Source organism: Panthera tigris, chromosome B2 (genome assembly GCF_018350195.1).
Source record: "Panthera tigris isolate Pti1 chromosome B2, P.tigris_Pti1_mat1.1, whole genome shotgun sequence".
Classification (NCBI taxonomy): domain Eukaryota; kingdom Metazoa; phylum Chordata; class Mammalia; order Carnivora; family Felidae; genus Panthera; species Panthera tigris.
In genome coordinates this window covers 15,788,930-15,800,983 of record NC_056664.1, presented here as the reverse complement: position 1 = coordinate 15,800,983, position 12,054 = coordinate 15,788,930, and the positions used below count along the sequence as shown (strand labels likewise).

The 12,054-nt window shown below is 49.7% G+C and overlaps 1 protein-coding gene across 3 annotated transcripts in view; it reads left to right on the top strand.

Annotated features, from left to right (window-relative positions):
* Positions 1-12,054, top strand: part of PHACTR1 (phosphatase and actin regulator 1) — a 554,037-nt gene that overhangs the window by 295,182 nt on the left and 246,801 nt on the right. Inside the window, exon 1 of one of the 3 annotated variants that reach the window (XM_042985703.1) lies at positions 4,079-4,331. The exons of the other annotated variants lie outside the window; for them this stretch is intronic. Coding sequence (XP_042841637.1) covers positions 4,079-4,331 — 253 coding nt within the window. Of the gene's footprint in view, positions 1-4,078; positions 4,332-12,054 lie in introns of those variants that run through there. 3 annotated transcript variants of the gene reach the window in all.

Genomic DNA, 12,054 nt, shown 5'->3' with positions numbered 1-12,054 from the left:
CAGGTTCTGGACTAGACCTTGAGACGCTGCATCTCTCCCAAGCTCTCAGGCAGCCAGGATCTGCCCGTCTAGGGAACTGTACTTTGAGTAGTGAGTCTTAGGGCCCCAAACAAGTTTCAAGGAGGGGATTTCCACGTTAAGTGTATCCTGAAGAAGGGATGGGAACAAGATTGCCATGGGGCTAAGTGACACTGAGAGTGACCGCAGGGAAGCCTTCCTCACTTGGATCCTCTGGGTAAAAATCCCACACAGGCTGCATTGAGAATTCCCGTTACAGGTGACATGATGTTCTGCACTGTTCCTTTTTAGTGCTTCCCTCCTTCCTTTTCAAATTAAAATCCCACAGCTCCTGGGTGGCTCAGGCAGTCGAGTGCCCAACTCTTGATTTCGGCTCAGGTCATGATCCCAAGGTCATGGGGTTGAGCCCCGTGTTGGGCAGCACACTGAGTGTGGAGCCTGCTTGAGACTCTCTCTCTCTCTACCTCTCTCTCTCTGCCACCCCTCCCTCACTCACACACTGTCCTTCTTTCTCAAAAAAAAAAAAAAAGAAAGAAAAACCTCACAAAAATCCCTCTTTTCAAGAATGCTGTCGGATGACCGTTTTCTTTCATTATCCATACAGGAAGATGATTTTCTTTTTTTTTTTTTAATTTTTTTTTTTAACGTTTATTTATTTTTGAGACAGAGAGAGACAGAGCATGAACGGGGGAGGGTCAGAGAGAGGGAGACACAGAATCTGAAACAGGCTCCAGGCTCTGAGCTGTCAGCACAGAGCCCGACGCGGGGCTCGAACTCACGGACCGGGAGATCATGACCTGAGCCGAAGTCGGCCACTTAACCGACTGAGCCACCCAGGCGCCCCAGGAAGATGATTTTCAATAGCAACAGAGCCGAGCCATGATTGCAAGGATCATAATTCACAGGTTTGTCTTCTGTGGTGACACAAACCCAGACTCTGTATGCACACCTCTCGGCATCAGGAGCCATAGGGACGTTATAGTAATGGATCAGAGGAAGGCTTCACTGAGGTGGCATTCAGGGTAGAGAAGAGGGTCAAGAAAAGATAACCGGATGTGTGTGTGTGTATCTGTCCCGCTGCCTGCTGAGGGTCACAGGAAGGACAGTGCCGGGAGCCACTGGGCACAGCCATCTTCCAAACTCCCGCCAGCATTAAGGTTTATTGCATCCTGGTCCTTTCTCCACCCACCTTCTATTGTGACAATAGGAGACAGTGCCTTCTCGGCCTCCCGGTTGGGCCTGAGACACTACGAGTCCCACATCTTCTAAGACCAGCGTGGTCGCCTAGAACTTGCAGCATTGATGGAAATGTTTTACCCTCTGCCGGGACTGATTTAGTAGCTACTAGGTACATGGGACTACCGGGCACGTGAACTGCGGCTGGGGCAACTGAAGGACTGAATTTTAGTTTTGTTTAATTTTAATCAACTTAAGTATAAATAGCCACCGGTGGCCAGTTAGAAGCTGCAAATTCAAGAAAGGGAGTTGAAGGAGATGAATCCCCAGCCAAGGATATGGCACTCAGAGGTATACCTTTGTCTTTTTGAGTTGAATAAAGAGCCCCCATAACGGTGGGGCATCGTTTTTAATATTTGAGCCCAAGCTGGTGGTCGCGGCCGTGTTCTCTGTGCTATACCACTTGGCCAATTAAAAGAGAGACCCCCCCCCCCCGGAGCCTGTAGGTCTGGTTTAGTGTTCCGTGAGTGCATAAAGGATTGCAGCGGGCTTAGCTGTTTTAGTAGGACCATATGGGGTTAACGCAGGTCTCTTGGTCCGTGAGGCATTGAGTAAGGTGGGAAAAACATGCAATTTTAAAAAGCCGTTGAAGAAGAGACGCGTCCTTTTGTTCCCAGAAGGTAGTTAAGAGGTGATACAGTTTAGGGGAGGGATCTGAGGATTTGGAAAAGAGAATAACAAAGGTTTGCCTGTAACACAACGCAATGCATTCTGTCATATACCCCCACTGATATAACAGAGGGGTCTTTTGCTATGCCTAGAGTAAGAATTATAATGAGCCAGGGACTGAGTGGTAGGAATCGGACACTGAGCAGATACAGTGAGATTTACCCGTGGCTGGTTCTCGGCTGGTAATCGAGGTGAGAAGAGAAGGGTCCCTGAAGGCCCCAGGGGACACCAGGAGAGACTAGCTGTCTACTTCAAGAGCCTGCAACTCCAACACGTGAATTCCACGTGAGTCTCTGGCACCTACTTCTCCAGCAGGCTATGGCACCGCTTGACGTCCCAAACTGCGTCATGAAGAAGAAACTGCTGATTTGGGCGGAACATTTTGCAGATGAGAAGCAATACCAATGAGGGAGTGGTGGCATTGCAATGATCAGACGCTTATTAGGACACGGGAATTTGATATCCCCAGTGGACTGTCGGCATTTTTATGTGGGAGGGGAACCATCACGTGTGGAACTGGCCCAGTTGGAGGAGAGGCTAGCAGTGACTTGCCTTTGGGGGGGGGTGTCAGTCACAGGCTATTATGAAATTAACTTTGGGGAAAGTTCCTAGAAACCACTAGTGGTGATAATACCTCCTTTGATAGTATTTCAGTGGCCTGGGGGAAAAAAGGGGTTAAGGTCGTGATTCACAAGGAAGGAGGTTTAATATGAAGCCGGAGCCCCCAGCCTGGGAGCTAGAGCCCCTGGCTCTAAGCACCTATTTCACCATTCATGCTTTGCATCAAGATCACAGAGGGGAGCTTGTTAAAGCTACAGATTCCTGGCCCTCCACTGACCTCCTAAACCAGAATCCCAGTGCCCAGGGTCCCCAAAGCTCTACTTTTTTAAATGTTCATTTAGTTTTTGAGACACACACACATACAGACACACAGAGCACAAGCAGGGGAGGGACAGAGACAGAGGGAGACGCAGAATCCAAAGCAGGCTCCAGGCTCTGAGCTGTCAGCACAGAGCCCGACACGGGGCTCAAACTCACGAACTGCGAGATCATGACCCGAGCCGAAGTCAGAAAGCTTAACCGACTGAGCCACCCAGGTGCCCCAAATCTCTATTTTTAAAATAAGTACCCAAGGTGGTTGTGATTTGCAGCTTCTCCAAGCCTTAGTTCTCTGAAAGGTGATGCAGGATTTGGCAACATCCGAGTCAAGATTACCGTAATAGACATAGTATGATTTAGTTTTTGTAAAGCACACGACAAACTCGATTAACTCGTATCTGTCACAACCCCACTGAGCCATGGGTTTGCCTTATTTAACACACTTCTCTCTTTGGACATCTCGACAGATGTCATTCGCCTGGCTGAGCCTTCTTCACCGTGCTAAGACAGCTGGGGGAACCTTCGAGCCAAATGAGCTGGGTTCCCTGAGTTGCAAGTTGTTTCTGAGGATTGATAAAAGCAGCCTTTCCTGTTCCGTGTTATTCTAAGTTTGAAGGACGCCGGTGGAAGGCCCCCTTCAGGTTGGGGGGATTTTTACGCAGGGTGAAAAGATCAGTTATGCCCTAACAGGTTGCCGGCTCCGTCGAAAAGTCAAGGGCGGTGGGCTGGACCCAGCAGAGAATGGTGATGTGTTCTGGCCCACGAGAGGGGCGCTCGCACCCCGAGGGCTCCGAGCGCAGCTGCCTCCGGTGTGGCCCATCTTGCTTGCATTTGGCGGCGCGAGGCTCCAAGACCAGGGGGAGGGGGGGGCTGGCGTCCTGCCCCCGAGCTGGAGAGGGAGCGAAGGTAGCTGCAAAGCCCAGCAGGCGCGACTCGCCGGGGCCCAGATTGACGGAGGGTGGGGCCGCGGGGAGGCAGTGCACGCGAGGCCGCGGGAGAGGTGGGCGCGCCGCGTCCCAGGTGCGACCGCCGAGCGCCTCCCGGAAGCCCTCCTCGCGCCTCGGGGTTCGGATTGGCTCGGGCGGCGAGGTCGGCGAGGTCGAGACCCTTTCGGCGCCTTCCCCACCCCACCCCCCTCGACCCGCCCCGCGGCGGTGGCGATGCCGTAGAGACGCGGGCGCGGGGCCGGGCGGGGGCATGCTGGCCGGGCGGCGGGGCGCGGGTGGCAGCGCGCGGGGGCCCGAGCGGCGCCCGGCCCGGGGCGCCCGGGGGCCGGATGGCGGAGCCCACGCGCGCCGCGGAGCCGGGGAGGTTTGCGCTCCGCTCGCCGCGCTGCAGGGAGGGCGCGGTGCCAGCAGCGAGCGCCCAGGGACCCAAAAAGAAAGCTTTTTATTTGCCGAAGATGAAGCCCCTGAAGGAGCCCGCCCCCAACAACAACAACAACGTGTCCTTTGTGATCCATTGTCAACTGGGCAAGGAGATCAAACACATTTGCAGCAACTGCAGTCGGGGGGAGGACGCCCGGGACGGTGAGTGCCGAGGCCCGTCGGGGCGGCGGCGAGCGCGGGAGGCGGGGAGGTGGCGCGGCCGGCCGGTCCCCAGTTTGGGGGCGCCGCCGGCGTGTCTCCCCGGAGAACTGTGGGGACATCCGCCCGCCCGGCACTTTGCGGAGTGCAGCCCGGAGCCACACCGGGACCGCATCCGAGCAGCTGTATTTGCAGCCTCAAATGAGGGCTTTGAAACAGTTAAATGGGCAGCTCTGGGATTTCCTCTCCGGGAGGTGGGGTTTGGGGAGGGGGGTGGGGTGGAGATTTGTCAGCGGTAGCATTATTAGCTTCAAAAAGGTGATTACACCTGCTTTCCTAGCTTTCCGGGCTTCTTAGCCATTCATTCTCCCTCCCATCTTTGCGCTCTGATGGGCTTTGCCCGGGGCGGCGTTACAGATGTGGGGTTCGGGTGGGTTCACTTTGGAGAGGCGGTTCGGCCTCGGCCACGGCGCCCTGGAGACTTGTGGAGTTGTTGAATGGTTTCTGTTTGGAGTGAAACATGGCTGTGATTTTTGGAGCGCAGCTGCCGGCCCCTCTTGGAATGATGCCCCAGTGGCCAAAACGTGGGAGGTGGGGGAGGGGCCTGCAGCGGCTTCCTGCAGGTGAGCCCGTGCGGGTGCGAGCCTGAGAGCTCCCCCAGACCTGATCTGAAGTGGGGCGGGGAGAGGGTGCCGGGCCGCCAGCGACTCTGGGCTGGAGGAGCCCAGAACGAGGGACAGCTGGCGCGGACCAGGCAGCAGCCTCTGCAGATGTGGACGCGCCCGTGCATTTGGCCGGAGCCTCCGGGCGGTTCCGAAGCAGCTCACAGAGCCGACCCCGGAGGGCCCCTGAAGGTCGCAGAAAAGTTTTGGGCGGTAGGTTTTGCAGGGAGAGCATTAGCTCCTGGCCAGCCAGAAGCTCATGGCCTCGCTGACACGCACACTTGCTTGGGCAGGCAGATTTTCCCATCCACCACGAGGGTTTCCCTTCTTCCCTTTGGAAGAACAGAGAGTATCCCTCCTCCGGTCCTTGTGGGCCTCTTCAAGTGCAGAGTAATGAAGGGACTGTGGCTTGGCTAATGTCTTTTCAAAATTAGAGTCCTGCCCGCGTAATGATACTTTTCTTTGATTAAACTGTGAGAGAGGCTATGCAGGATGGCACCAGGCATGCAGAAGGAGACCTGGGGCCCTCCTGGCGCACAGAGCACACCAGTGAATCTCCTGTGAGGTGTGGGGGAGGAGATCCTTTCATGAGAAGCACACACTTACCGGACTTGCGGTTTGGTCCTTTGGGTACTGTATAAACTGAGGGCGCTTCTGGAATATAAACGGATGAACGTATAAACTGAGGGCGCTTCTGGAATATAAATGGATGAACGGGATGATGCAAAAGCAGACTTTTGCCATGTAATGAATGTGATAGAGCATGAGATGCAGGCTAAACTGTTCAGTGAATCAGTCTGTGGACTGATGTGCTCCACACATGGGCTGCTCTCACAGCCTTGGGAGTTGATTTAAATTAGGATCGGGAAATGTGGCTACAGCAAGGAAAGGTTCCGTGTCTGCACTCAAGGATGCGTGGTTACCCAGGGGTATGAATGCTGTCATTGGTATACGTGTTGGTGCACACGGTCAGAGGAGGCAGGCTTGTATTTTTAGCTTATGGCACCTATTTATGCTTGGGACACGCATCATCTCTGCGGTCTCAAACACCCTGGAATGCCTTAAGGAACGCCCTGTGGATGTTCGCATATCCTCTGATGCAACTAAAGTATTTAATTCAAAGGATGCTAGTATGGGGGAGACCTCAGGTGACCGTGTACGTGGCTAACCCTGCCTTCCTAATGCGTGTGGTGCGCTCCTGTAGTCCAGGAAATAGAAGGAGGTTGAGTTTCGCCCTTCTTTTATGGCCGGAGCCCCGAACAGTGCTGCCCGCTGTCAAGGGGAAGGAAGTTCCAGTAAATTTCACTTCCTGCAAAGATGAACCTCGTAGGATGGCTCATCATGAGTGAACTTTTCTGTTCGAGAAGTTCTCTAGAAGCTCTTTTCGACGTGACTCCTCTTTTCTGTATGCCGGGAGAGCCAGCTCTTTTGAAGGGAATGTGGAGGAGAGATAGTCCTGCACACAGATTTGGTGGGGCTCCATTGAGGAGGAGTTTTCCTGCATTGTTTCCAGCACCATGAATGTGTCTGGTTTCTCGTGCGGCATTGAGGAGGCCACTTAGTGGCAACCCAGGAAAATTGTGCTCGAGTTGGCAAGTCTTCACTTGAAATGTTACGTGGGCAATATGTTATAGAGGCCTTGCTCACGGACTCTCTCACTCGATTTCTTTATATAGAAGATGGCAGGGGTGCCTGGGTGGCTCAGTCGGTTAAGCGGCCGACTTCGGCTCAGGTCATGATCTCGCGGTCTGTGAGTTCGAGCCCCGCGTTGGGCTCTGTGCTGCCAGCTCGAAGCCTGGAGCCTGTTTCGGATTCTGTGTCTCTCCCTCTCTGCCCCTCCCCCACTTGTGTCCGTCTGTCTCTCAAAAATAAAACATTAAAAAAAAGAAGATGGCAGTTATTTTAAACAAAATAGCAAATTTTGTTAACTTTCAGTTAAAGACCACCGGTAACTAAAAATATTTGTCTAACATAGAATACTTTAAAAAGAAGTATTTCTGGCTGAGCATTCATTAAAGATGAAGTTACATTTATCTATTGCCGTTTTAGTTAAGAGTGTTAAAAAAAAAAAAAAAGTTCTTGATATCTACTGACTAGTATTAAAGATGCTTTGCTGACCTTATTCGAAGTAAACTTTTACTTAAAAAAAAAAAATTGTAAACTACAGGTCACCACTAATGGTCAACGATAGGTTTGTTTCGTTCATTTTTGCTGTTTTGGTGACATTACTGAAGCCATTTGCAAATCAGGAAACCAGCTTCTGTTGCATTTCAGTGCTAAAGGCCAAGTACACAGAGCAAGTACAGGGTAGAAGAAAGATTCAACCCTCGTATGTTTGTCTCTAAAATCAAGGTGCTTTCCATCTTGCCATCAAATTGATTTTAAGTGTCACCCACACTGAATGCAGAGCATTAGGTACTATGGTGTGTGTGTGTGTGTGTGTGTGTGTGTATGTTATATACATGTGCAGAGTTAATAGACCATGTTTATTAGGATATGGAATGAGAATTGCAGAACTTCCTAGTACATTATTTTTTTTTAATCTGCCTTATCTACTTGACAGGTTGGAATTGGTAGGAACAGAGGGAGAGAAAGTTTTAGCTAAGTAGATTAGAAGTAATGCACATTGTACAGCTATAAGAAACATGGCTAAATCATCACAGAACTTGCATTGGAAGTCAATATGAGAATATGATTTAATTTACAAATAGTTGAAAATCAACTTTAAGGAGGAATCTATTCTAGAAGGCAAGATATTTCTGTATATAATTTTGTACATACTTACATACTGTATTTTCTATTCTTATTTGAATCCCTTTTAAGTCTGTTAATAGGGAGGGATCACCATAGGAATTATAACATCATGAATCATTACTAAGATGTAATGTCAAGTAATTGTAATAGAAATAAAATATTTTTAACATTTTAAAACACTTTTTAGGACAATTTTGAGGGACACCTGGGTGGCTCAGTTGGTTAAGCGTCTGACTCTATATCTCAGCTCAGGTCTTGATCTCAGGGTTATGAGTTGAAGCCCCACATTGGGCTCCACACTGGGCATGAAGCCTGCTTAAAACAAACAACAACAAAAAGAACAAAAATACTTGGAAGCTTCTGTCTTATGGTGGCATATTTTAAAAGTAATCAAATGATTTAGAGATAAGACCTACTGATTGCAGGTTGCTGTGCCTTTCACATATGATTGATCAATATTTCAAGGTTGCCATTTTACTAAACATCATTTCTACTCAAATATTCACATAGAAATTCACCAATCCATTGACTCACTAGATACATTTCCAAATTTTGTTTACGGATTAGAAATATTTTCCGTGTTTCCTAGTGGATTCCAATTGGAACTTTTTTTTTTCAAAAAAAATTTTTAATGTTTATTCATTGTTGAGACAGAACAGAGACAGAGCATGAGCAGGGGAGGGGCAGAGAGCAAGGGAGACACAGAATCTGAAATAGGCTCCAGGCTCTGAGTTGTCAGCACAGAGCCCGACGCAGGGATCAAACTCATGGACCGCGAGATCATGAGCTGAGCCGAAGTCGGATGCTTAACCGACTGAGCCACCCAGGCACCCCAAGAACTTTTTTTAAGTGCATTTATTTTGAGAGGAGGAGGGGAAGAGAGAGTGGAAGAGAGAGAATCCCAAGCAGGCGTCTCACCATCAGCACAGAGCCTGATGTGGGGCTCGAACCCACGAACCGCGACATCATTAACCTGAGCCGAAACCAAGAGTTGGATGCTTAACCGACTGGGCCACCCAGGCGCCCCTCCAATGGAAACTTTTAGAGTGACAACAATTTGTCCTAATATTCCTCTGTGACGGACTCTAGGGTTCATTCAGCAAGATAGCCTTTTGGGAGAGAATGCCTTTTGGATTTCTGTGGGTCAGAGCCCTCATTTTGCAGGTGAGAAAATTGAGGTGCATAATGGTCAGGCGAACAGTCGCCCGTGGACCCAATCACCACTCGGTGTCAGGGCTACTAACCGAACCTGTTCCTTTGTGAAGGAAGCCATTTCTAGTAATGGCCCAAGACTGTCTCCTGACTCCACTCACTAGCTGGGTCACTTTAGGATACCACGGTATCCTTTCCTGTGTGTGCAGAACGAAAGCACCCATTTCTACTCTACGTTTAAGAGTTAAAACCCATGCCTCTAATAAGTCCGGTGGAGTAGAAATGAGACTAGGGAAGAGCCCCTTCAGCATTGCACAAGTCAGGAGAATTTTGTTGTTGTTTTAAAGCCTTCGCAACGGTGACCAGTTATGTTCTAGGTAAAAAGACTCACGTGTAGATCTGAATTTACAATGGCTAAGCTTTTGTTTTTGGTCTGTTGAGTAATCAAAAAAATGGGCAAGGGGAGATCTAGTTGTTTCTCCGAGAGGAAGAGGAAAGGCCAGGAGCTGAAGGAAGTAGTGACTGGAGGGATGTCTGGGTGGCACAGCGAGTTAAGCGTCTTGATCTTGGCTCGCGTCATGGTTTCGAGGTTCATGAGTTTGAGCGCTGACGGTGCGGAGCCCGCTTGGAGTTCTCTCTCCTTCTCTCTGCCCCTCCCCTGCTTGCCCTCTCTCTTTCCCTCAAAAAGAAAGAAAGAAACTTTAAAAAATATACTTAAAAACAAAGAGAAGTGATTGGAAGATTTAATGGACGTGGGCCTGAAGAGCCCTCAGAGTCAAAGGGACGGCTCTGGAGGACGTGGTCCTCCAGCAAGAGACGGAGGCAGGAAACTGCTTCCTTAAGGTCAGGAGAGCCTAGGAAAAGCTCTGACTTGGGCTGAGCATAGAGGCTGTGTGGAACCCTGGAAAGGGCACTCGCTCAGCCAGTAGGGCAGAATGGAGAGGAAGGGCTTAGCAAGATGTTGGGACTGGTGTACTGAGGGGGGAATGTTAATGCAGTTGGGTTCTTAAAACTTCCTTGCAAAGCATCATGGACTCCCAGCCATGGAGCCATTGACTGATTGTCCTACAAATAGTGTTAAAATCAGCAGCTGGAGTGTGCCGGGCCCCCTTGGCTTAGCGATAGACACCAACAGGTACAACGACCAGTTACGGCCTTTGAAGAGTCTGGACTTGAGTGAGAACAGCAGGAAGTAAACTGCTGAATTACCAGAGGGGAGCCACTAACTGTGTGAGTAAAGCAGGAGGGCTTCCTAGAGGAGGTGGTATTTGCAATATCACAATAGAGGAGTCCTTCCGGTAAGGGGAAAAAAAACCCAACAAGACATACGCAAACGATGGAAGCTATAAAAGAGCATGGCTAGCTCAGGAAAAGGGAGAAGTTCAGCAGGTAGAATTTGAAATGGATGGGGAAACGAACATGACTTCGTTTGGAAACATACGTTTTTTCTAGCAATATGTGAAGCGTTTTTGTGTGCCATGTTAAGTTTTGGGAATATAAAAATCAGTAAGGCTGTATGGTCTTTGCCCTCAAATAGCTTATAAAAATTTTTTTAATGTTTATTTATTTTTGAGAGAGAGAGGGAGACAGAGTGCGAGCCGGGGAGGGGCAGGGAGAGAGGGAGACACAGAATCCGAAGCAGGCTCCAGGCTCTGAGCGGTCAGCACAGAGCCCGACGCGGGGCTCGAACCCACGAACCGCGAGATCATGACCTGAGCTGAAGTCGGACGCTTCACCGACTGAGCCACCCAGGCACCCCTACCCTCAAGTAGCTTACAAAGTAGTACAGGGAGATGCGTAGACAAGTGTGTGTGCAGAAGTTTTGAAAGTGTTTGAGAGAGAAAGGTATTGTTTGAGAAGCTGAACGTAGAGAATGGTCAGCCCCACCCTGGGAACGAGGGAGGTTAGGAAGATCCTGGGACCATTTCCAGAGTTTGGACTCCACCCAGTGAGCACTGAAGGCTGCACACAGATTTTTTTAAGCAGAGGTGGTGTGAACAAGTTACCTTTTAAAAACTATTAGGGAAAATCTTACACATATGCAAAAGCAGACCGAAAAGGATAAATGAGCCCCTCTAAATTTATCACCCCCATTCCCCAGCTCCCGTGTTAATGTTGAAGCGCATTGTGAGTGGGTTTTTATGATGGTGTTGCTGGCAGACAAGAGAAAGGTCCCTAATGCCACAGCCACTCAGAGTTCAAGAAAGGGCGTTTCAAGACCTTGAGCGGTGAGTGTCAAAAGATCAAGATTCTGTGATTCTGTCACAGACCCTTAACAAAGCCCCAGGAACACCTTCCAGCACCAGCGGCTCAGAGTCACGTGGCCTTATTTTTAGCAGAGCTTTGAACTCCTGTGTGATTTGACTAATAATTTCCCCTTCCATTTTAATATCTTTTGTTCTGCAGACGGCATCTGTAAATACTGCCTTCGTTTGGGAGAAAAGATGTTAAAAATATTTGTAAGATCTGTAGCTTGAAATATACCCACGTGTCTAAAGGAGATAAAAAGGATTCATGCATAAGATCTATATATGAAACCGTATTGGTGGAAGGAGGGATCGATAACGTGCTTACTGGCTCCAAGCTTTCATTTCTGCAGTTTGCTAATTCATAAGAATGGCGAAAAACCTTTTTGGGCTTCCGTAGGTGTTTAGAGTTTCAAGTCCTGTGTGAAAGGAGGGGCGCAGTGAGCCAGTTAGCAGTTACCTCTGACGGCTCCGAGCTCTGTGCCAAGTAAGCATTTGTGTTGAAATTGTTGTTACCGCCAGAGGCCCTGGGGGAGCACAAGGGATGAGCTTCCCTTCGACCAGCAGGTTGATAAGGGAGAGAAGGAAAAGGCCAAAGGGCTGCAAGTTGCAGAGATCCGGGTAAGCGAACCAGGAGCTGAACAAGAATCCGGTTGTCGGGATGGAAACAGAACAGTGGAGATTCTCTGCCTCGGGACAAGACAGCCGGAACGCTCGCAGTAGACCGCGTGCAAGAGACAATGGGATGGTGGCTTTGGCAGTCATTTCCACCTCGGAGGCTGGAGGAAGGGTAGAACACGGTCACTGATTGATTCACCTAACAAGCATTGATGGCGACCGTGAACTTGACGTGTGAGATAGCTAAAGGATGAGTTTGTGCTGTGGGAACACCTAGCAGAGGGCTACCTTCTT